This window comes from Ranitomeya variabilis, chromosome 5 (assembly GCF_051348905.1).
Source record: "Ranitomeya variabilis isolate aRanVar5 chromosome 5, aRanVar5.hap1, whole genome shotgun sequence".
Lineage (NCBI taxonomy): Eukaryota > Metazoa > Chordata > Amphibia > Anura > Dendrobatidae > Ranitomeya > Ranitomeya variabilis.
The window spans coordinates 301,505,626-301,532,906 of record NC_135236.1 but is presented as its reverse complement, the minus strand read 5'-3'; the positions used below and the strand labels follow the sequence as shown (position 1 = coordinate 301,532,906).

Genomic DNA, 27,281 nt, shown 5'->3' with positions numbered 1-27,281 from the left:
AAGCTCAATGCATCAGAATTCTGCATCATGAAATAATTATTAAACACATCACCAATTTTTAACATTTTCTAATAATACGCCTGTATTATGGCCCCAACAGTGCTCCCTGGAACTTTCAGTAGTTTAAATATGTTCTGTAACCAATGACATCAGTATGTTTTGCAATAATAATGTTGCTAAGGTCTTGAGACAGCTCACTGGTTTTACCCATCATGAGATGTTTCTTGTGTGGCACCTTAGTAATGAGACACCTTTTTATAGGCCATCAGATGAACCAGCTGATATTATTTTGTGGCAGGACTGCTTTCTAATTAATCATATATTTCAGCTGGTGTCATGACTTTCCATGGTTTTCTGCACCTCTCTTGTTCAATACCCTGTGTCATTTCTCATTATTACTCATAACTTAATTTATTGACATTTTGATTTCTTTGCGGATCAGATTTTTTTTACCGACATCTGATGAGAATTTCATGTCAATAGCACCTTTTGAAATATATCTACTTCGAAAATTGTTGACATGTTCGATACTTTTATCACCCGCTGTATAATTTGGGCTCCATCAGTCAGAGAAATTCTTAAATAGTGTCCTTTTGGGCTTTTCTGTGCATATCGCAAACATTGCTTTATGATGATAAAAGTGCAAAACCGCATTTTATTGATAGAAAACTCCTGCCACCGACACCAGTGATTTGTTATGTAGCAAGCAGGAGGCGAATACAAATATAAATAATTTCCAATATGGTATTTTGTATATTCTTCTTCTTTAAGACGAAGGATTGGAGATTCCTTTTTTAAGCATCATTTTCCATTTGCCAGTGATAGACACAGCCAATCCATGTGTCCTGCATATATCCCTGTTATGAGTATATTTCCGAGACTGATATACATTCCAGTACACTGGCTTCACAATATAACAGCCTGACATTGATATACTGATGCTTTTATGAAGTTGTTGGGAGTTTCCCTTCTTATACGGGCCGAAACTATAGCCTTGCTCTTGGCTTTATTCATAACCCAACACAACAAGTCAGTGGTTTCAAAAGCTTTAGAAACGCTAAATTCTAATACGAAATATTACCCATGATATACCTTACAGTGCTTCTTTGTGGCTACCGCTGAATCATTAGGGAACGTAGGATGAACCTACAACCTATGAGGTTTTCATTTTTTTGCATTTATGGCTATGATGAGATGTATTGCCTTTTTCTTTGGTAAAGATTACTTGCTGTTTAGATTCTATCTTAAGCTGGATATACAGTTTAGATGGAAAGAATGACCTTAATTTGCCGACATTAGAATACCCCTTTAAGTCAAATAATATTGGTAAATATCTTCACTTCTTTGAGTCTGTACTTTGCCTCTGGTTATAGTAGTCATTATTATTATAAAAATGGTTAGGATAAAAGGTTGTGAGCTGTGCCAGAAATATCTAAGATGTCTAAGACGCAGATAAACCTCAAGGAAGATTTTCAGCATTGACCTCTCATGTCATAGTCTCAGGGCTTGTTCGGAGGGATCGCTCATGTTTGTTCTAAAATTGCAGCAGACATAAATGTTATGCAGTGTAAAAGGCAGTCATGTAATTTTGTAGCTACAGTAATGGGTCTAATCTTTTCACTGAGTAGAACAGCTAATGTGTGATTTGCGACTTAAGCTACATTCACACGTTGCGTTTTTGGTTGCATTTTTTACTGCGGTTTTGTCAGGGCATATTTGTCTCTTCTGCATGCTGATAATGCTTAAAATGCATAAAAAAATCTGATTCAACTTCATCAGGTTTTGGCACCAAAAATGTATCAAAACCTGATATTTGTGTTATTTGGTTAGTTTTTGCAGTGTTTTTGCACTGCCCATTGTTTTAAATGGGAAGAAAAATGCTGAAAAAAAGTGACATTTTACAAAAAAACAAGCTCTTATGACAAAACAGTCAGAAAAAAAACAAGGTGTATGCAAGAGATTTGCTGGTACTGTGAAATACAGTTGAAAATTTGCATTAAAAAAGTTGAAAAAAAATGCTGCAAAAACGCAACGTGTGAACATAATAGTGAAGCACTTCTGAAAGACATGAAACAATGTATTAGTAAATACTTAAATAATGATCACCTAATATGCATTAATTAGTTAATAATGTTCCCCTTCATAAAGTGGGAAAAGTGCTTGCAGAACTATAATGAATTTTAAGTTTCCTAATTTAGTATTTGAACTTGCTCCACAGATGAATCTTTCCATTAAAGCGAAACTGTTAGCAGGATTTTGCTAAGTAAACTACAGACCGTGTCATGTCGACGCAGTTATACTGATTAAAATAATACCTGCGGTGATGAAATCCGTCTTGTGGTTCTTGTGTAATCAGTGTTGGAAGTGTTCAGTTAAAGGGAACCTGTCACCTCCAAAATGGAAGGTGAACTAAGCCCTCCGGCATCAGGGGCTTATCTACAGCATTCTGGAATGCTGTAGATAAGCCCCTGATGTATCCTAAAAGATGAGAAAAAGAGGTTAGATTATACTCACCCAGGGGCAGTCCCAGTCGGGTTCTGGTCCGATGGGTGTCGCGGTCCGGTCCGACGTCTCCCATCTTCATCAGATGACGTCCTCTTCTTGTCTTCACGCTGCAGCTCCGTCGCAGGTGTACTTTGCCCTGTTGAGGGCAGAGCAAAGTACTGCAGTGCGCAGGCGCCTGGAAAGGTCAGAGAGACCCACTGCGCACTGCAGTACTTTGCTCTGCTCTCAACAGGGCAAAGTACACCTGCGCCGGAGCTGCAGCGTGAAGACAAGAAGAGGACGTCATCTGATGAAGATGGGAGACGTCGGACCGGACCGCGACACCCATTGGACCGGACCGGGACCACCCCTGTGTGAGTATAATATAACCTCTTTTTCTCATATTTTAGGATACATCAGGGGCTTATCTACAGCATTCCCGAATGCTGTAGATAAGCCCCTGATGCTGGAGGGCTTAGCTCACCTTCCATTTTGGGGGTGACAGGTTTCCTTTAATGAGATGCTGATGCTCAGAGTCAGGACTGTATGCAGAGTATTATATTCCTGCTCTAGGCCAGAGAAACCATGGAAAGATCTGCCCACAGACCGCCCCAAAGCATAAACAGTCTTTTTCTATGATGAAGAACATGTCCATGAGAAGACTGTAATATATAGCCATTTTTCCACTTGATCTACTCAAACTTTATCCGGTATTTTCAAATGATCACTTTTTATTTCAGCTTTTAAAAATGTGATCATTTGAAAATACAATTTAAAAAAAAAAAATACCTTTTTTTAAATAAATTGAAAAAAGACAATGCCATTTGTGCTGAGGAATTCCTCCAGCCCTTTTTTAAATACTGTTATAGTGTCTGCCATTACTACCTGTTCTGGTCGTGCATTCCACAGTCTGACCCTTCTAAGAACCCTTTCTTATTTAGATACTGGAATTTGCCTAAGGCCGGTTTCATATTAGCGTTTGTAGCAGCTGCGGAGGGCTGCGGACTTCCTCCTTGAAGCCCCGCCCTCGGCCGCACCTCTGCCGCTAGCTCCGCCTACTTCTGCATGCAGCCGGCATGCGGCCTGTGTACCTATCTTTAACATTAGGTAAGCAGGTCATGCCGCTGTATGCGGATGCTTCCGCATGCGTCGTTTTGACGATGCGGCGACCAGCATAGAACGCAGCTTGTAGCAATTTTTTTTTCCGCATCGTCAAAATGACGCATGCGGAAACATCCACATACAGCTGCACGACCTGCGTACCTAATGTTAAAGATAGGTACGCTGGCCGCATGCCGGCCGCATGCAGAAGTAGGCGGAGCTAGCGGCGGAGGTGCGGCCAAGGGCGCGTCTTCAAGGAGGAAGTCCGCAGCTCCTGCAAACGCAAATGTGAAACTAGCCTAACCTCCATGTGTAATGCATGTCCGTTGGTCCTTAGTATGGTCTGTGGAAGGAATAAATCATTTGCGAGTCCTATATATTGCCAGTCCATATATATAGCTCACCTCTGAGGCCTCTTTTTTCCCCAACTTTTCCAACCTCTCCTCATATGAGAGACCGTCCATCCCTTCTGATAATCTAGTTACCTGCCTTTGAACTGACTCTAACTTCTGAATATCCTTTTTAAAACGTGTAGACAAAAACTGGATCCCGTATTTGTGGTGTGAGTGATTTATAGAGTGCTATTAAAAAATTTTTCTTTCATGAACTCCCCACGCAGGATATGTGAGACTCCACTTTTCGTTTGGGACCTGCTTGTTCTGCTGGCTGGAAGACTTAAGAAAGAAGAAGTGGTGTAGGAAAAACCAGGTACAACCACTTCTAAAAAATGAAATCTATGACTGAGGGCATAGTTTCACAACAGAAATGTGTGTGAAAATATATGTATCAATAAACCACCAGAAACCTTTTTAATGGTTACCGCATAAAGAAAATTGTTTAATTTTTATTAGTTATTGCACCTTCTATTTCCTCCCCCACTTCTTCTTTATAGAGGGGTATTAATTCATTTGGATCACAGGATTTTTTTTGGGTTATGCACCCTAAAATCTTGTTTGCTTTTGCAGCTGCTGCTTGACATTGAGAACAGCTGCTCAGCTTACTTGGAATATCCATGTCCTTTCCTAGCTTTGTAATCCTTAAGGTACCTTCACACTGAACGATATCGCTAGCGATCTGTGACGTTGCAGCGTCCTGGATAGCGATATCGTTGAGTTTGACACGCAGCAGCAATCAGGATCCTGCTGTGCCATCGTTGGTCGGAGCAGAAAGGCCAGAACTTTATTTCGTCACTGGATCTCCCGTAGACATCGCTGAATCGGCATGTGTGACGCCGATTCAGCGATGTCTTCACTGGTAACCAGGGTAAACATCGGGTTACTAAGCGCAGGGCCGCGCTTAGTAACCCGATGTTTACCCTGGTTACCAGCGTAAACGTAAAAAAAAACCAAACACTACATACTTACATTCCGGTGTCTGTCCCCCGGCGCTGTGCTTCTCTGCACTGTGTCAACCACTGTGCTTTCCGGCTGGTGCTTACACAGTGCAGAGAAGCACAGCGCCGGGGGACAGACACCGGAATGTAAGTATGTAGTGTTTGGGGTTTTTTTTACGTTTATGCTGGTAACCAGGGTAAACATCGGGTTACTAAGCGCGGCCCTGCGCTTAGTAACCCGATGTTTACCCTGGTTACCAGGGGACTTCGCATAGTTGGTCGCTGGAGAGCGGTCTGTGTGACAGCTCTCCAGCGACCACACAGCGACGCTGCAGCGATCGGGATCGTTGTCTAGATCGCTGCAGCGTTGCTAAATGTGACGGTACCTTTAGACATGGCTTAGCTTTGCAAAGGAAGATTTGTGAAGGGAGTGGTTGTCAACATTGATTTCAGGCTCATTGGTGGCTGATGAGCCCATCATAAAGTACTTCCATTAATTAATATGCAGCAATATTACTCCGTTCCCCTGTCCCCCGTGCAATACTTTTTATGTATCAACATTGAACTTCTTCTGTCATCTGTTTGCCCAAGCAGACATCTTAACTAGATCATTTTTTAATATTATACAGTCTAATGTAGTTTTTATTATCCCGCAAAGGTTTGTCACCAGCAAAGACTAACACTTTATTGTTAACCACTGGTGGACGCATTAAGGGCCTCTGTGCAAGAACAACATATGGGCCCTATGCAATCAAATAGCTCATCATGATGTACAATTCCACCTGTTTTGGTCCTCTTTACCTCTTGGGCCCCTATGCGGCTGCACAGGTTGCACCAGTGATGTGTCCACCCCTGCTTTTAACCGTACACAGAAGGTCCTTAAATGGGTATTACCATCTCTAAGATCCTATTCTAATATGCAGGGAATAAAAAATTGGTCCAAACACAGATCTTTGTGGTCCCCATGTCTTACTTTACTCCATTTAGAGAATGTACCATTTACAATGACTTTTGTTTCCTTTTAGCCAGTTCCTTACCCATCTGCATACACATAATTTCCCCCAGTCCTTGCTTCTGTAGCTTCAATATAAGACTGTTATGTGCTATTATATGAAATGCCTTTGCAAAATCAAGATACGGTAAATCACATCAGCCACATTACCAACATCCAGATTCGCACTTCTTATAGAAACTCAACATGTTGTTTAGACCTGACTTATCTTTCATTTATCAATGCTGGTTGTCAGTCATTATATTATTCTCTGCAATATATTTCTGCAGGTCATCTCTTATTATACCCTGAGAAATTTGCACACCAGTGATGTAAAACGTCTCAGATGGTAGTTGCCTGGATTCACATTCTCACCCTTCTTATATATCGATACCATCTCAGCTATGGCAACAACGTTGTTACAAGAGTGTCTAGGAAGATGAGATACACGGGCATCACAGTGGCTCAGTGGTTAGCACTGCAGCCTTGCATCTCTGGGGTCTTGAGTTTAAATTGCACCAAGGACAACATCTGCAAGGAGTTTGTATGTTCTCCCCGTGTTTGCGTGGGTTTCCTCTGGGTACTCTGGTTTATTACCACACTCCAAAGACATACTGATAGGGAATTTAGATTATGAGCCCCACTACGATCACATTAATAACGATAGCTCTAATAGCTCCACATAAGCAATGCATAACAAATAAATAAAATACATCACTCTGTCAATTACCATGCTTAACTCCCTCAATATTCATGGAGGAATGCCATCAAACCCTGTGGGCTTTATCAGGTTTTAGTTCGCTCAAATGCAGCTGTACTTCTTTTGTTGATTTAGTTATATCGAGTGGTGGTGAATTCTGATTTCTGCCTTGCTGAATTATACCTGGCACAGCAGTTTATTGGATGAAAAGAACTTGTCTAATATATCAGCCTTTTCTTTGCCCTCTGCAATTATATTACTGTGATCATCTTTTAAGGGGCCGATGGCATCAGATTTTTCTTTTTGACATTAGTATATTTACATTTCTTGAATTAATTTTATTGGCGTTCTCGGATTTTTTTCTCTGTAACTAACTTTTCTTACTGTAGCAAAATGAAAAATTATGTCAGAATAGATAGACAAGCTTACGTGCATTGCTTATGTGTAATTTCTTACTTGCACAATTATAATTTATGTAATCAAATTTATGTGAATGAATCCCTTGTGTCTATTTGATTTTCTGTTAATTTGTAATTTTATCGATTTTAAACTATATATAATTTATAGATATAAACTATTCCCATAGCCTAAATCCGCCATTACACATAACTGTACATTTTTACTGTTTAATATAATAATAATAATCTTAATATTCTATATCTGTTTTTTTTGCAAACCTGGGTACCCATTGGTATGGCTGCTGTTGTGGTTTCAAAAGTTGATGTCATCTTGTTTTCCTAAAGTCCTGGTAGAAAACATACATTATGGGAAAGCTGGCTGTTATTATTTGCCTTTAGGAAAAGGAAATAATATGTTTCCGGCACACCGACCAGTTAAAATGAAAAGGGAAGGGTAGTCCTATGACTAAGGGTGCACTGTTGCGGCACCAGAAATGCGTGAGGTTACTTTTATTGTTTTATTTTAAGTCATGTCCAAATAAACTTTTTTCATTTTAACCGGTCAGTGGGCTGGAAACATATCCTTACCTTTTCCTACGTTTACTGAATGCACCAGCAGGATCGGCACCCACCAGACACATGCTAGCAAACTCGCTTGGATTCCAGCTGGATACTACTCATGTGGAGACTCCATGTCCCTCTTCCCTGTCTATTATTTGCCTTTATCATTCCAAAATTTGGGGAAAATTGGTCTGAAGTCCCTGTGAGACCTGTAATAGTGGTCATATTGTGTGTCACCCAGCTTTTTTTATTAAAAGAAATAACTAATATAAAGTTGATAATAGCAAATAGCAATGTAACAGAGAAGGTCAACTCAAAGACAAATTTGCTGGTGATTTTTCAACTTAATGATTACATAGTTAAAATCTATGGTGAAAAGAAAAATATAATATATCCCACACAACTCTGCACCTTACCATCTAATGAAAGTCATGAAATAAAGGACTTTTCATTCAAGCTGCCATGGTGAGTGCCCTATACTTTTTTTTCTGAATTATTTAAAAATATAATATAATATAATATGAGTCCCCAAGGACGCAACCCCTAAAAGTTGTCTTAGCTAATCCATACAAATCCTCTTTAACTCCCTCATATGAAAAGAACAACAAACTTTCTAACATACGGTACTTACCAGTAAAATTCTGGTTGTCGTCTTTCCGCATACTATGGCACATTGTATTTTTAATTATGGACTACTTGTCACTATGATCTAGTGTGGATCATATGAATTATCACATAGAAATCATAACTCACACTAATTGAAGCTTCCCAAGGGTACGGTATATAGAAAATATCTTGTTCTTTTTTTAAAATAAAATGTAAAGACTATGTAAAAAAAAAATATTGTCTCTAATATGGCTGACCAAATGCACCCTGCTGATAAGAGTGAAACTTTTTCTGAAGAAAAAAGTAGAAGAGAAGAATTAAACAAAGATTTTGATCGAGGACAATTTCTTTGTCATTCGATTAAGGCATTGTCTATTACTTTTGGTGTATTAACTAGAATATTGGTAATGGAGAATATATCAAGGCTCTACAACTGTTATCCAGTGATTTCATGGCTTAATGTCCTAATGACTTGACTAATATTCCTCATATTCTCATGGTCCAGGAAGACAGAGAAGTTTATAGTGTAAAAGATTTAAAGAGGAAAAAATGTAAAAAGAAAAACCCAATCCATTTATGGAAGCCACATTAAATATGTGTATTATTTTTTATCAGGAGATGTAAATTTCCAGTAACAGGTAGAATTTAATCCTGCCATCTCTGTAGATCTTTACTATTAGTTGAATGCCAAGATCAAGCCTCTTTTTTTCAATCATCTTTCTTTCCCGAATCTAGAATAAAATTCATTTTATCTTTTGCAGATAAAGTCTACATAAAAATGTCAGGGAATGGGTTGGTCTGATCATCCTTTGATTAATTGTGTCTACTCTGCAAAATGCCAGCATCATAATAATATTTAGAATCTGTTATTAGTTAGACGCAGATTAATATCAAAAGTCAGAAACACCGTAATTATTTTTTTTCTTTTTAAAGTTCATCTCTTTTGAAATTCTAATTACAAGTCACGTGCCAAGTGCTGTCAGATGTCTTCTCTAGGAGGAAATTTCTTACACAAATCAGTACTTTTTTCAGCATCTATGCTGTGTCCACACATTGCGTTTGAAGTGTTCTCTTCAAAAGTCTGGGAAATATGCAAACTAATTCACTTCTTTATGACGTGATATAAAGAAGTATGTATAGATGAACTTCAGTAAGTTTTTCAAAGAACCAATTTTAAAGATGGAAATATAACCAGAGTAGAAGCTGCCAAAGGCTGAAATTGGAAAACAATTTTGGGGCAGACTGCCGCAGAATGGGAGTACGCTAGTTATATAGAAAATAGAAAGGACATATTGTGCTTTAGAGAAATGCTAAAACAACTCGGAAATTAAGGTACAATATCTGAACAAACAAGTACAACCTACAATATTTTGTAAAAGTATGTTAACCTGGATCTTTTTGTGCTTTGGAGATCCACGATTGTGTATTAAAATGAAGGTGCACCCATTGAATTCAATGTTACATAATTGTTTCTCACTTTTCTTTTCATTACATATAATATGCATAACATGCTAGGTTTAAAAAAAACTAATCAGCCATGATATAACCATTTTGGAGCTTCATTTCGTATATATAGTGTTGTGCTGTACCACTGGGGCTTTCTTGGGCTCATGTTTCCTCTCCTTTCCAGAAGATTTTACAGCAAGGTTCCTTATCAGAGGCAGGATTTCAATGACTAGTAACTAGAGAAGAGTGAACATCGTCGGCTCCCTCCTTATTCGGCAAGTATAGCGCTTACTGAAGAAGCTGCATCAGGAACTCGGATACTTGGCGCGCTCCTGATAATGAACTGTTCAGTGCCACAGCTGCATGTGTTGCGGCTGTATGACAGTCCCAACACACAGGCTCTTCATGCATGTATTATGACTGTCACACAGCCACGACACATGCAGCTGCGATGCTGAACAGCTGATTATCGGGAGCGATCCTGGTATCCAGGTTCCTGATGCAGCTTCTTTGGTAAGCGCTATAGCTTGTGAAATGAGGGAGCTGACGATGTTCACTCATCTCTACTAGTAACACCTCTATCACAGCTGACAACACAGGGTCCACCAGTCACAATTGGCAAAGCTCCCCTCCCTACATAATGAGATTTGTACAGGCTCATTAGATGCTTCATTATAAAAGATATGTCTGGGGTCTGAATATATTGGCTATGTACATGTGTTGTTTCCTGAAACAAAAAAGAAGTTAGAGACTAAAACTGCCCCAGTTGCCAATGTGAAAAATTGCAGCATTACTAATTAAATTTTTTTAGCAAAGCTTGTGATATGAAAAAAACAGACATTAAAAATACATGGAACACAAAAAATTGATAAGAATAGGTTATTTTCTGGTGATAGTTTCCCTTTTATAATCTGATACTGTTAACACTCATTGGAGAGGGTCATAGTCTCAGCTTGTAAAAGAGGAATAACAGAGGTTCAGCACAACACTACTTTGTAATTTTGATTTAATTACTGATTGTGATGTGGAAAAAAAAATGTTGATTTAAAGGGAACCTGTCACCCCCAAAATCGAAGGTGAGCTAAGCCCACTGGCATCAGGGGCTTATCTACAGCATTCTGTAATGCTGTAGATAAGCCCCCGATGTATCCTGAAAGATGAGAAAAAGAGGTTAGATTATACTCACCCAGGGGCGGTCCTGCTGTGGTCCAGTCCGATGGACGTTGCAGTGCGGTCCGGGGCCTCCCATCTTCATAGGATGACATCCTCTTCTTGTCTAGCAAATAGATAATGGCTGCACTCAAGTTTATTGTGCTAAAGCAAGGAAATGTGCAATACATGAAATGTGAACAGCATAATGGCTTGTGAAATTTATGAAAAAACACATGAGATTTTTAGCACAAAATTTGGCCAAATGTTGTGAGCCCATTCACCAAACGTCAAGGTAATCTCAGATCGAATGGGTAACTAACCTGTCTGCCTAGTGTGAACACTTACCTATGGCTAATAAAATGGTAAAGCCTGTATTTATAGAGGAGGTTAGAACCAACTGTGTTTGGATGTAATTAAAATCACAGCATGGTGAAGGGCGGGGCGTTCAAGTCAGAAAAAGCAATACATAGTAAATATAGAAAAACTGACTGAACAGCCATCTTCTTGTCTTCACGCTGCGGCTCTGGCGCAGGCGTACTTTGTCTGCCCTGTTGAGGGCAGAGCAAAATACTGTAGGGCGCAGGCATCGAAAAAGGTCAGCGAGGCCCGGCACCTGCACACTGCAGTACTTTGCTCTGCCCTCACAAGGCCTGACAGAGTATGCCTGCGCCAGAGCCTCAGCGTGAAGACAAGAAGAGGATGTCATCCTATGAAGATGGGAGGCTGTTATGGTTCTCAATGGCAAGAGAACATAGCCCAGCAAACATACGTACTAGCTCTTGGAAGGATGGAAACTAAACTGACCATGAACTAAACCTGCCGCACAACTAACAGTAGCCGGGTAGCGTTGCCTGCGTTTTATCCCTAGACGCCCAGCGCCGGCCGGAGGACTAACTAATCCTGGCAGAGGAAAATATAGTCCTGGCTCACCTCTAGAGAAATTTCCCCGATAGGCAGACAGAGGCCCCCACATATATTGGCGGTGATTTTAGATGAAATGACAAACGTAGTATGAAAATAGGTTTAGCAAAATTGAGGTCCGCTTACTAGATAGCAGGAAGACAGAAAGGGCACTTTCATGGTCAGCTGAAAACCCTATCAAAATACCATCCTGAAATTACTTTAAGACTCTAGTATTAACTCATAACATCAGAGTGGCAATTTCAGATCACAAGAGCTTTCCAGACACAGAAACGAAACTACAGCTGTGAACTGGAACAAAATGCAAAAACAAACGAGGACTAAAGTCCAACTTAACTGGGAGTTGTCTAGCAGCAGGAACATGCACAGAAAGACTTCTGATTACAATGTTGACCGGCATGGAAGTGACAGAGGAGCAAGGTTAAATAGCGACTCCCACATCCTGATGGAAACAGGTGAACAGAGGGGATGATGCATACCAGTTCAATTCCACCAGTGGCCACCGGGGGAGCCCAAAATCCAATTTCACAACAGTACCCCCCCCTCAAGGAGGGGGCACCGAACCCTCACCAGAACCACCAGGGCGATCAGGATGAGCCCTATGAAAGGCACGGACCAGATCGGAGGCATGAACATCAGAGGCAGTCACCCAAGAATTATCCTCCTGACCGTATCCCTTCCATTTGACCAGATACTGGAGTTTCCGTCTGGAAACACGGGAGTCCAAGATTTTTTCCACAACGTACTCCAACTCGCCCTCAACCAACACCGGAGCAGGAGGCTCAACGGAAGGCACAACCGGTACCTCATACCTGCGCAACAATGACCGATGAAAAACATTATGAATAGAAAAAGATGCAGGGAGGTCCAAACGGAAGGACACAGGGTTAAGAATCTCCAATATCTTGTACGGGCCGATGAACCGAGGCTTAAACTTAGGAGAAGAAACCCTCATAGGGACAAAACGAGAAGACAACCACACCAAGTCCCCAACACAAAGCCGAGGACCAACCCGACGCCGGCGGTTGGCAAAAAGCTGAGTCTTCTCCTGGGACAACTTCAAATTGTCCACTACCTGCCCCCAAATCTGATGCAACCTCTCCACCACAGCATCCACTCCAGGACAATCCGAAGATTCCACCTGACCAGAAGAAAATCGAGGATGAAACCCCGAATTACAGAAAAAAGGAGACACCAAGGTGGCAGAGCTGGCCCGATTATTGAGGGCAAACTCCGCTAAAGGCAAAAAAGCAACCCAATCATCCTGATCTGCAGACACAAAACACCTCAAATATGTCTCCAAGGTCTGATTCGTCCGCTCGGTCTGGCCATTAGTCTGAGGATGGAAAGCAGACGAGAAAGACAAATCTATGCCCATCCTAGCACAGAATGCTCGCCAAAATCTAGACACGAATTGGGTTCCTCTGTCAGAAACGATATTCTCCGGAATACCATGCAAACGGACCACATTTTGAAAAAACAGAGGAACCAACTCGGAAGAAGAAGGCAACTTAGGCAGGGGAACCAAATGGACCATCTTAGAGAAACGGTCACACACCACCCAGATGACAGACATCTTCTGAGAAACAGGAAGATCCGAAATAAAATCCATCGAGATGTGCGTCCAGGGCCTCTTCGGGATAGGCAAGGGCAACAACAATCCACTAGCCCGAGAACAACAAGGCTTGGCCCGAGCACAAACGTCACAAGACTGCACAAAGCCTCGCACATCTCGAGACAGGGAAGGCCACCAGAAGGACCTTGCCACCAAATCCCTGGTACCAAAGATTCCAGGATGACCTGTCAACGCAGAAGAATGAACCTCAGAAATGACTTTACTGGTCCAATCATCAGGAACAAACAGTCTACCAGGTGGGCAACGATCAGGTCTATCCGCCTGAAACTCCTGCAAGGCCCGCCGCAGGTCTGGAGAAACGGCAGACAATATCACTCCATCCCTAAGGATACCTGTAGGTTCAGAGTTACCAGGGGAGTCAGGCTCAAAACTCCTAGAAAGGGCATCCGCCTTAACATTCTTAGAACCCGGCAGGTAGGACACCACAAAATTAAACCGAGAGAAAAACAACGACCAGTGCGCCTGTCTAGGATTCAGGCATCTGGCGGACTCAAGATAAATTAGATTTTTGTGGTCAGTCAATACCACCACCTGATGTCTAGCCCCCTCAAGCCAATGACGCCACTCCTCAAAAGCCCACTTCATGGCCAAAAGCTCCCGATTCCCAACATCATAATTCCGCTCGGCGGGCGAAAATTTACGCGAGAAAAAGGCACAAGGTCTCATCACGGAACAATCGGAACTTCTCTGCGACAAAACTGCCCCAGCTCCGATTTCAGAAGCGTCGACCTCAACCTGAAAAGGAAGAGCAACATCAGGCTGACGCAACACAGGGGCGGAAGAAAAGCGGCGCTTAAGCTCCCGAAAGGCCTCCACAGCAGCAGGGGACCAATCAGCAACATCAGCACCCTTCTTAGTCAAATCAGTCAATGGTTCAACAACATCAGAAAAACCAGCAATAAATCGACGATAAAAGTTAGCAAAGCCCAAAAATTTCTGAAGACTCCTAAGAGAAGAGGGTTGCGTCCAATCACAAATAGCCTGAACCTTGACAGGATCCATCTCGATGGAAGAGGGGGAAAAAATATATCCCAAAAAGGAAATCTTTTGAACCCCAAAAACGCACTTAGAACCCTTCACACACAAGGAATTAGACCGCAAAACCTGAAAAACCCTCCTGACCTGCTGGACATGAGAGTCCCAGTCATCCGAAAAAATCTAAATATCATCCAGACACACAATCATAAATTTATCCAAACAATCACGGAAAATGTCATGCATAAAGGACTGAAAGACCGAAGGGGCATTTGAAAGACCAAAAGGCATCACCAAATACTCAAAGTGGCCCTCGGGCGTATTAAATGCGGTCTTCCACTCATCCCCCTGCTTAATTCGCACCAAATTATACGCCCCACGGAGATCTATCTTAGAGAACCACTTGGCCCCCTTTATGCGAGCAAACAAATCAGTCAGCAGTGGCAACGGATATTGATATTTAACCGTGATTTTATTCAAAAGCCGATAATCAATACACGGTCTCAAAGAGCCATCTTTCTTAGCCACAAAGAAAAAACCGGCTCCTAAGGGAGATGACGAAGGACGAATATGTCCCTTTTCCAAGGACTCCTTTATATATTCTCGCATAGCAGCATGTTCAGGCACAGACAGATTAAATAAACGACCCTTAGGGTATTTACTACCCGGAATCAAATCTATGGCACAATCGCACTCCCGGTGCGGAGGTAATGAACCAAGCTTAGGTTCTTCAAAAACGTCACGATATTCAGTCAAGAATTCAGGAATCTCAGAGGGAATAGATGATGAAATGGAAACCACAGGTACGTCCCCATGCGTCCCCTTACATCCCCAGCTTAACACAGACATAGCTTTCCAGTCAAGGACTGGGTTATGAGATTGCAGCCATGGCAATCCAAGCACCAACACATCATGTAGGTTATACAGCACAAGAAAGCGAATAATCTCCTGGTGATCCGGATTAATCCGCATAGTTACTTGTGTCCAGTATTGTGGTTTATTACTAGCCAATGGGGTGGAGTCAATCCCCTTCAGGGGTATAGGAGTTTCAAGAGGCTCCAAATCATACCCACAGCGTTTGGCAAAGGACCAATCCATAAGACTCAAAGCGGCGCCAGAGTCGACATAGGCATCCGCGGTAATAGATGATAAAGAACAAATCAGGGTCACAGATAGAATAAACTTAGACTGTAAAGTGCCAATTGAAACAGACTTATCAAGCTTCTTAGTACGCTTAGAGCATGCTGATATAACATGAGTTGAATCACCGCAATAGAAGCACAACCCATCTTTTTGTCTTAAATTCTGCCGTTCACTTCTGGACAGAATTCTATCACATTGCATATTCTCTGGCGTCTTCTCAGTAGACACCGCCAAATGGTGCACAGGTTTGCGCTCCCGCAGACGCCTATCGATCTGGATAGCCATTGTCATGGACTCATTCAGACCCGCAGGCACAGGGAACCCCACCATAACATCCTTAATGGCATCAGAGAGACCCTCTCTGAAATTCGCCGCCAGGGCGCACTCATTCCACTGAGTAAGCACAGCCCATTTACGGAATTTCTGGCAGTATATTTCAGCTTCGTCTTGCCCCTGAGATAGGGACATCAAGGCCTTTTCCGCCTGAAGCTCTAACTGAGGTTCCTCATAAAGCAACCCCAAGGCCAAAAAAAACGCATCCACATTGAGCAACGCAGGATCCCCTGGAGCCAATGCAAAAGCCCAATCCTGAGGGTCGCCCCGGAGCAAGGATATCACAATCCTGACCTGCTGAGCAGGATCTCCAGCAGAGCGAGATTTCAGGGACAAAAACAACTTGCAATTATTTTTGAAATTTTGAAAGCATGATCTATTCCCCGAGAAAAATTCAGGCAAAGGAATTCTAGGTTCAGATATAGGAACATGAACAACAAAATCTTGTAAATTTTGAACTTTCGTGGTGAGATTATTCAAACCTGCAGCTAAACTCTGAATATCCATTTTAAACAGGTGAACACAGAGCCATTCCAGGATTAGAAGGAGAGAGAGAGAGAGAAAGGCTGCAATATAGGCAGACTTGCAAGAGATTCAATTACAAGCAAACTCAGAACTGAAGGGAAGGGGAAAAAAAAAAAAATCTTCAGCAGACTTCTCTTTTCTCTCCTTTCTCTGTCAATTAATTTAACCCTTTTTGTGGCCGGTCAAACTGTTATGGTTCTCAATGGCAAGAGAACATAGCCCAGCAAACATACGTACTAGCTCTTGGAAGGATGGAAACTAAACTGACCATGAACTAAACCTGCCGCACAACTAACAGTAGCCGGGTAGCGTTGCCTGCGTTTTATCCCTAGACGCCCAGCGCCGGCCGGAGGACTAACTAATCCTGGCAGAGGAAAATATAGTCCTGGCTCACCTCTAGAGAAATTTCCCCGATAGGCAGACAGAGGCCCCCACATATATTGGCGGTGATTTTAGATGAAATGACAAACGTAGTATGAAAATAGGTTTAGCAAAATTGAGGTCCGCTTACTAGATAGCAGGAAGACAGAAAGGGCACTTTCATGGTCAGCTGAAAACCCTATCAAAATACCATCCTGAAATTACTTTAAGACTCTAGTATTAACTCATAACATCAGAGTGGCAATTTCAGATCACAAGAGCTTTCCAGACACAGAAACGAAACTACAGCTGTGAACTGGAACAAAATGCAAAAACAAACAAGGACTAAAGTCCAACTTAACTGGGAGTTGTCTAGCAGCAGGAACATGCACAGAAAGGCTTCTGATTACAATGTTGACCGGCATGGAAGTGACAGAGGAGCAAGGTTAAATAGCGACTCCCACATCCTGATGGAAACAGGTGAACAGAGGGGATGATGCATACCAGTTCAATTCCACCAGTGGCCACCGGGGGAGCCCAAAATCCAATTTCACAACAGGAGGCCCCGGACCGGACTGCGACGCCCATCGGATCGGATCGCCCCCGGGTGAGTATATTCTAACCTCTTTTTCTCATCTTTCAGGTAACATCGGGGGCTTATCTACAGCATTACAGAATGCTGTAGATAAGCTTCTGATGCTGGTGGGCTTAGCTCACCTTCGATTTTGGGGGTGACAGGTTCCCTTTAAACAAAAGGTAATTTTTTGATGATAGTTTCCCTTCAAGGACACACCTTTTTGGAAAGGGCATTGCCACCATCCAGATGTCAATTTATCATGTTCATTGTTTCATCAGTATATACAATGATGGTTGGAATACAAAATATATTTATAGGGTTAGATTTGTTTAGCTACTCATGTCAGTTTTTTATTAACTAAAAATTGTTGTCCTTTGCCTATTTTCCTTTTCCATTTTTCTTAAATTTTACAATGCTATCATCATTTTTAAAAAAGGCACGTGTAGTATAAATGGGAAGCAAATGCTGACTCGCGGAAATGGCATAAATTTTGCCAATAATTGCCATAAGTTACAGTGGGTAGCAGATGTTAAAAAAATGTAGTAAGATGTGTCTCACATCATACCATCTGCTCCAAATATGGCGGCCAATATGTCATGTTACTAATAACAAATTCGGTTCACAGCAATACATAAATACCTAGCACAGGATACACACCCACCAATATAGGCAGATTAATTTTATATTTTAGCAGGTAATAAATTGCATAAACTATAATTTCAGCCCAGTGTTACAAACCAACATACAATTACAGTAAGCCACTAGAAAGCAGAAATAACATAGCCCGAGATGATGATCCCCTTAGACAGGAGGGGCCCCTCCACACCTTAAATGTCCTAACATTTGTAGTTTCCCGAAAGCAATAATTGCGTTGCGATGGTTAGGTGCATTCTCTTTCAGATTGGAATATTCTTGAGTAAATGATCATTTCCCCTGGAAGCAGTGGATGATTGACTGACTTAATGTCACTTTCATCTAGATAAGAAAGCTAACAGCCAGAGGTGACTTGGCAGAAGGAAGAAATGAATGCTATGTTTCTGTAGACTGAAGAGCGCTCGTGAACCCTGGCTCTCACATCTGAGACGCGATGTGACTATTTCCTAATGCACAGCAGAAATTCCAGTTGCTGCGTTTCTCCAGGCTTCTCACAGGACCTATTCTCTGGCAGTAAAGTCAACACAATCTTTATTGATATTGGCAGCGCTGCCCGAGTCTGCTAACAGTACACAAGCTTGTAACATTGCATTAATTGTCCTACTAAAGGAGTGGAACACATACATTTTAACGCGTAACATATGCTGCTTTGATTAGAAACTAATTAAAAGTGCAGTCCCTCACAGGATTAATGTCTACTAATTGCACCTTTATATTCATTAATAACACGGCTTTCACTGATGAGTGGAGGTCTGCTGCCACCGAAAGTAATTGGAATTGTACATAGTCACGTGATAGGATCAAGAGTATGTCAAGTCATTCTGCATTAACAAAGCTTGTTAAGGTATTTAATGTGAGTGGGTTCCAGACAATTTGCAAGTACCAATTATATGCCATTACTAATATTATCTAACCTTGGTTGGTGACAACAAACGTTAGATTGCTGGTTGGAGCTTTTAAGAATCACGGTATTAATAACAGACTATTCTGACTGATGGGAGTGTAAGTGGAGCACATATACACAGAGTTCATGTATCACTATTTAATCTGAAATTGACAACAGTATGCAGTTAAAATTATTCAGCCGCCATTGCAAATTAGATTTATTTGCAAACACTTCAAACTTTGTGATGTCGGAATTAAACCATGAATCAAGAACAATTTAAATAACTCAACATGTCTAATATAACAAGTGGTATCTCAAAATGTATCGCAAAGTGTCACTTGTAATAACTGTGGCAGACTCAGGATTATTCTACTCCTTCATGACAAATTCCTTTAATACTAAGTGAGCACTCTTTGCTGTTTTGATCTGCTGAAAATGTGGCGCACAGTAAGACAACAACTTCTGGTAGTTTTCCTGAGGAGCCTTAGTCCGTTTCTCATAGGCAATGTCCTCCAGTTCACTTATATTCTTGCATTTGCGTGCTGTAACCCCCTTCTTCAAATTCCACCCAAAATTTTCCATGGGATTTAAATCGGGTGACTGTGAAGGTCACTCTAGAACCTTCCAGAACCTTTGCAGAAACCAAATCTTTGTGGACAATGATGTATACTTGGTATCATTGTCCTGCTGAAAGGTCTAATCACATCCAAGCTTCAGCTTCCCTCAAAAAAAGCCTGACTTTTTCTCCTAGAATTCATGATATTTGATTTAATCCATCTTATCCTACACATGCTGCAGGTTTCCCATGACAGAGAAGGAGAAGCAACCCCAGCACATGCTGAGCCACCACCATGCTTCACTTTGGGTTTCACTGACCCATCTCCATGCTTCACCATAGACATCACTGTGCCACCACCATGCTTCACTGATGGCAGTGTGTTCTTTTTAGGGTATGCTTCTTCTTCCTCTTTGTGACACACTGCTGATCCATAGGCACGAAAAGTTAGAGTTTTGTTTTGTCACTTCACAGAACAGAATCGCCAAACTTCTTTGGTTTATTTATATTAGAGTGGACTTTCCTCATTGTTTTTATCGGTCAGCAGTAGAGGTGTATGTCTTTTAATTCAGGCATGGAGACCTTTAGTGTTAGTATGTGCCTTACTATGTAAACTGAAACCTCAGTGTCTGCTGCCAGCAAATCTTGCTGCAGGTGTTTTGTAGTCACCCAAAGGTCAGCACTCTTTTGGCCACATCCAGGTAGTATAAACAGTAATCCTTTAATTATGAACTTTATTTTTTTAAAACTTTTTTTGGCCACTATCTTACCAATTGTGGCGTTAGGTAAGTTTTGTGACTTAACACGTGTAGGACTTCATGCAAAATTACAGAATCTCGGAGTTATTTCTAATGAATTTGAGACTGACTAATAACAAGTGATCTTTAAGAGTAACCAACTTTTTTTTATTAATTGTTCATAAATCAGTAGTACACATGAAAATAAACAACTTTAGGATATATTTTATCAGATAAAATCTATTTTCAGTGAAGTCAGATGTATCACATTACCGAGATATGAAATGGCAGTTGGTGCTTTTAAAATTCTATGGAGGAGGAAGGAGCTATAAGCAGACACACCCATTTTGCTGCAAGTTTTCCTGAAACAGTTAGTTCTCCATAGAACTTTATGAGCACCAGCTGTCATCTCCTTTCTCCGTAATGGGAAAATCTGTCTTCTTGGAATTAAGAAGTTTTAAGACTGAATCATTAGTCCAGAAGGAGAAAGAAGCAGATTTCTCTTGATAAGATATATTACAAAATGTCTTATTTGCACATGTACTATTGATTTATGTAAATAAATATATAAATACACCAGTAATTCCCCCTGCAGATTTCTATAATGGAATGGGTGCAGAAACGCAGCAGATCTGCACAAAGAAGTGACATGGTCCTTTTTTGAATCTGCTGCGTTTTCTGTGCAGATTTTTCTGCACCATCAGCACAGCATTTTTTTTTTAACATTGATTTACATTGTACTGTAAATCACTTGCGGATCTGCAGCGTTTCTGTGCGGAAAAAAAGCTGCAGTTCTGCAGGAAATCTGCAATGTGTGCACATACCCTTATTTAAGGCTATATGCACTTCTTTGAAATCCGCAGCAATTCAGCACTGATTTTTCTGCACCATCTGCACATCTTTTTTTTCCCCATTGAATAACATTGTACTGTACATCACAGTGCGGATCTGCAGCGTTTCTGTGCGGAAAAATCCGCTGCGGATCCGCAGCAAATCCGCATCGTGTGCACATAGCCTTAAATGAGTGCTTCCTCGGTGAGCAAAAGTAGAACCAGCTGAGTAATTCTTGAGTGATCCAGTTGTTTTGACTTTTATGACCATACAGAAAGCCTGCTAAGGATTTTGTAAGAATAATTCTTGCACATGACAATCACATTTTGGCCCCAATATATACATATATATATATATATATATATATATATATATATATATATATATATATATATATATATATATATATATATATATATATATATATATATACACAGTATATAGATCTAGATATCTTATTGTTGTGTATATACAGCTCTGGCAAAAATGAAGAGACCACCACATCAAAACCCTGTCATGGGCAGCCCAATCTCCAGACCTGAACCCCATTGAAAACCCCTGGAATGTAATCAAGAGGATGATGGATAGTCACAAGCCATCAAACAAAGAAGAACTGCTTACATTTTGTGCCAGAAGCAGTGTGAATGACTGGTGGAAAGCATGCCAAGACGCATGAAAGCTGTGATTAAAAATCATGGTTAATCCACAAAATATTGATTTCTGAACTCTTCCTGAGTTAAAACATTAGTATTGTTGATTCTAAATGATTATGAACTTGTTTTCTTTGCATTGTTTGAGGTCTGAAAGCACTGGGGGGGGGGGGGGTTTGACCATTTTTCTTTGTCAGAAGAAAGACACAAAATGTATTGCTTGGAAATTCGGAGACATGTTGTCAGAAGTTTATAGAATAAAAGAACAATTTACATTTTACTCAAAAATATACCTATAAAGAGAAAAATCAGACAAACTGAACATTTTGCAGGGGTCTCTTAATTTTTGCCAGAGCTGTATATAGATATATATAATAGAGAGAGATTGAGATATATTATTGTTGTGGGCTGTAGCACTTAATATTTCAGACCGGGGAGCTTTTAGAGAGAGATGGCTGATAACGGAGAGCAGGGTGTCCCAGCGATCTGGATAATGAGCTTATTTCCAACATCAATATTGGCTTAGTTTAGCGTCTCTGATATGCACACAGCTTTCATCCATGTAGCGCTCCGTCACATAATGATGTGTCCTTGTCAGAATACCGAGAGCTTTCACAAGTCCTTATATGATGCCACTTAACAACGTGTTGTATTTATATTTGTACCCCTGAGTTCAATTTAAGGTGATGGATCGGGCGCTGCTGAGTTAATGCACAACTCCCCGAGCAGCCACACTCTCTGTCCTTGACGGCAAAGCAAGAGGAGAAATGCTTGCGTTACAAATAGCCCTATTGTATGAGCAGAATCCATTCATTTCCACTGAACATTTGATGTACAGACCGTGTATTCTAAAACTCCAGAGGGAACAGTAAATATTCGTTAGCACGCCATTCCGCTAATGTCTTGTAACGAACCAATGTGATGATCTATGTACACAGTGTACACTGGCGTATTGATGGCTTCCTGGTACAGATCTGGCTGTGTAGTCTGAAGTGCTGGTTTCTAGTAAAGTCTACTCGGGAAAGTACAGACTTAATGACTGGGATTTATAAGCATATTATAGGCTGGTTCGTCCAGTTACCAAACAGTGGTGATCCTGTCAGTTGATTACGAGAGGTTTTCTTGTAGATAAAGCTGAGGGATTATTTTTGGACATAAATCAGCAAAGTGTTTCTTCATCCTTCCATGTGCGCCATAGGTGGAAATGTTTTCTGATTGGATTGAGCAGTGCATTTACTGTCTTGTGAAATGACATGTCATATCCTGACCAGGAGGTAATTGGCATAGGGAGTGCACAGATTCTTTAGCATTACATGGATTATTACTAATATTAGCAGCGGTGTTCTTATTATTTAAACATTTAAGCGTTATTAAAAAACAAATAATACGGTAATTTATCCCATTATGCAAAGCTGACATTCTGAAGCATCATTGTAGCATCGCAGCACATGTTAGATATGATGAAAGGAAAGGTGGGCACTCATCACTTTGTTGCAGTTTTCTTAAACAGAATGTGGAGGCAAATGTGGCTGACAGCCGTTTCGCCTGAGAATTACGCTTCCTCTGAGCCTCAGGGAAAGCCTGAGTGCCCTTTCTTTGCATCGTATCTACAATTGGACACCGAGGCATTCCTTTTCTGCAAGAATATGATACCAAAAGTGACTACTGCGTGATTGTGCAGGATGCGATTGGGATTCTTATTAAGTACTACAAGCTTTATAGGATGGCTCTCAGGCCAGGCTGGTTTCACACCATGTTTTTGCTGTTTCCTGAGTGTATCCGTTTGAATGATAAGGAAACATATTCCAAAAGATTCGTTGTTGTCCACAGAGAATATTATGAGTGAAATGTGAGTCAGATGAGTATCAATTTGACATTTTTTGAAGAGACCGTAGTAGTCCGGAAAGCTTGTGGTTTGTCACATCTTTTTAGTTAGCCATTAACAGGTATCAACCTCTGAGGACACTCAAATCTTAACTTCCGTAAAATGCAGCACCAGTAGAAATACTTTTAGTACCGAGCATCACCCTCTAACTAATGAACATATGGGACATGTGCACAGCCCCATAGACTAACATTGCTCCGAGTGTGATCTGATGTTTTATGGATCGCACTCAGACTGAAAATATGCTCCTTTGCACCTGCCGAAATGATGACTAATATTACTGTTACTTCATATGAGAAAACATTGTATATTGTACATAATATTATATGAATGAAGAACATAGATCATTGTGCTTTTTTTTAATCTAGGCACAGCATTTCCTATAATGATCTAGAAGAAGAAATGTCAGCAATGGAGACCAGGGGGCCCGCAATACAAGGAAACCAAGACAAAACAAACCTACATATGGAAAAATCGAACAGCCCAAGTAATGGCAGCAGAGAATTGTTTGGATCAGGTGAGTTCATAAGGATATTACTTATGGAGTTATTCATTATTGTGCCAGACATTTATACTAATTATTCAGAAACATTTTAACCCCTTCATGATGCGGCCATTTTCCGTTTTTGCATTTTTTGTTTTTTCCTTCCCTTCTTGAGAAATCCATAACTTTTTTATTTTTTGGTCCACATAAAAATATGAGGGCTTGTTATTTGCAGGATGAGTTCTACTTTTAAAAGACACTATTCTCTTTACCACATAGTGTGCTGAAAAACAGGAAAAAGAATTTCAAGTGCGAAGAAACTGTGAAAAAAAACCAACCAATCCTGAATTGTTTTTCAATGTACACATCCTGTTCATCAGTAAGACTATGGCGATACCAGAAAATTTCCAGTTTTTTTAATTATTTTAGTGGTGAAAAAATATCAGAAATTTGCAAAAAAAATTACATATTGGGTTTGTGTAACCGTTTTCTAATACCCATAACGTTTTCATTTTCTGTCGTTGGAGCTGTGTGATTGCTTGTTTTTTTGCTGGGCGAGACAACGTTTTTATTTAGACCATTTTGGGATAGGTTTGATATTTTGATCTCTTGTTACAGCATTTTTTGTGGTATTGCAATGACCAAAAAAAACCACACAATTTTGTCATTTTTCAATTTTTTCCATTAAGGGTATTTACCAATCGGGTTCATTATTTTTATAATTCAATAGATCAGTCTTTTCTGAATGTCACAATACCACAAATGTGTATTTTCATTTATTTATTCATTTATTATTATTTTTTTTTCCCTTAGGGAACCTGAAAATGTGATCATCTGATCGCTTGTGCTATACACAACAATGTCACAGCATTGCTGTATATATAGTAAAAATCACTCTCTCCTTTTAAGCTCGGTCACAGGCTAGGTCAGAGGAGCTCAACAGACCCCTTGTCTATTATAGCAACTCATCGGCGCCCCGCAATTACATCATGGGTGAATGAATGAAGCACCCCCATACTGGCACGTTAAATGCTGTGGTCAGAGTTTGACAGCGGTGGTTAACAGGTTAATAATCGCGGGTGGAGCGGAGTGTTAGAGGCAGGTCCTGGCTGTAACACACCGCCATCATCTGCTGAGTATGAGTTGGGTTCCCATACACCCACTTCCGACTTGAGCTTTACATGTACGTTGCATGTCGTGAAGTGGCTGAAAACAAACTTTTTTTTTAGTGATAGAGTTGTAAAGTTGTGTCACAGGGACAATGGGTCCATATGTTTTGTTTGTTTTCTAACTTCTTTTATTTTTTGGTTGTAGGAAAGTCTTTTTACAAATTTTTAGGGAACTTTTATTTAATGCTTTTATTTTTTGGGCTTGGGGCATCAAAGATAACACGATCCAATGTAACGGCTACTTCCTCACTGAACTTGTAGCAGCCATAGAATAATTAATGTCATGCAACCACTTACACAATGAGGTGTTTTTTCCACATGCAGGGACACAGTGTTTAGGCCGGGGTCACACCTGCGAGTGTGATGCAAGAAACTTGGTTGAGTCTCTCGCATCAATACCCAGCACTGCCGCCGGCACTCGGGAACAGAGTGTTCAACTGCCTAGAAATACATTCAGCCGCACACTCCGGTCCCGAGTGCTGCCGGGTATTGATGCGAGAGGCTCGCCCGAGTTTCTCGCATCACACTCGCAAGTGTGACCCTGGCCTTAGACTGAGTACTGTATTTAGTGCTGTTAAAGACAGGGAACTAATCATCTCTCTCAGACACATTAGTTAATTAAGCTGCGATTGATAGCTGCTGATGAAGTCACTATCAAAAGTGTAATATAATTCCATTACTAAAAATGTTGAGGGGAAAAATAATATACAATTATGGTCTCTAGTAGACATGGGCGGATATAGCCATGGAGGATCATGTTTGAGGTGAGTTTCCTGAAAACTGTTGTTTTAAGCCAAATTTGAACATTTTGAGATATGATTTGCAGTTAGCAAAAAAAAAAAACATGCCCAGCAATGTTTCCTACACTGCTGATATATCAGCGAGCAGGCTATTGGTTTGAACAATGCAGAATAAGCCCCGACCACTACAAGCAGGCAGAGTCTAGTAAAAATGCAGTTTAGACCTTATGTATTCAGCGTTTGCAAATATCTTGGCCTATCCTAAAGCTAGGGCATCAGTGTAGTGGACAACCTCTTTACGTTCTTATGGTCAGAGGGGTCATAGCTCGCTTTCACCTGTAAAGTGTAAGCTCTTATGGTCAGCAAAGTTTTCTCTCTCTCCTCTTCCCATGTGTATTGTATGAGCAATTACAATCTTTTCAGTATTGAGATTTGGACAAATTTTTAAGTCACAAATCTTAATTTTGGGGAAAATTTGGCAAAGTTAGTAAATTCAAATTTTAAAAGATCCGCTTATCCTCTAGTCACTAGGTGTCTTCATTCTGAGCAATTTGCTATCAGTCTGCAGTTACAGAAAGGCAGGATGGTTTATAAGAAGTGAGTGCATGTCCTTACAGCTGTGCTCCGAGCTCCTACATAGACAGTGTTATAGGACATCCACTCAGTCTCCAAGTACACAGTAGGAAAGCTGTTGGACTTTTTCCATGTTGGGATCTGTCTAAGACTGTTTTTTTTTTTAATCAGTTATTCCCTCAGTTTGTTCAATTGCCTGCCCATTTTTATAGCAAATTAGTGGTGTTATACTAACATTCTCTCTTTACCCTTGCCTTGTTTTCAATGTCATCTGATTCCCTTACAATTATTCTACTTGTCTCCTTACATTCCTCCACTCTTTCTTTACGTGTGTTGTGCTTTGAAAAGCTGGAAACAGCCATGCCACTCTTACACCAGCACTGTAAACCAGCTTTTCCATCATAAGCACTCCGAGTACAAAGCGGTGTGAAAACTTGGTTACATTGCTTGTTTCAGAGAGTCGTGGCTGTTACAACTGCACAAAACACACACACATATAAATATTATATATACCGTATATATATATATATATATATATACTAGATTGTGAGCCATCGCGGGCAGGGTTCTCTCTCCTCCTGTACCAGTCATGACTTATACTGTTTAAGATTACTGTACTTGTTTTTATTATGTATGCCCCCCTCACATGTAAAGCACCATGGAATAGATGGCGCTATAATAATAAATAATAATAATAATACTATATGTTCTAGAAAAAAAATAAGTTTAGAATGTAATACTCTATGTGCCATAGATTAAAAAAGCCACTGTGGCACTTCTGCTGTGTTAAAGTGCCCATTTTTGTGATGATTGTTCTTAAATTTTGTAGTCATAAGTTAATCCAGACTCCATATCCCTAATTTAAACCTCAGAC

The 27,281-nt window shown here is 40.6% G+C and overlaps 1 protein-coding gene across 4 annotated transcripts in view; it reads left to right on the top strand.

Moving 5' to 3' along the window:
• Window positions 1-27,281, top strand: part of SFMBT2 (Scm like with four mbt domains 2) — a 284,729-nt gene that overhangs the window by 73,944 nt on the left and 183,504 nt on the right. For all 4 annotated transcript variants that reach the window (XM_077264494.1, XM_077264491.1, XM_077264493.1 and 1 more), the window contains exon 2: window positions 23,810-23,958. In XM_077264494.1, coding sequence (XP_077120609.1) covers window positions 23,810-23,958 — 149 coding nt within the window. The remainder of the gene's footprint in view (window positions 1-23,809; window positions 23,959-27,281) is intronic.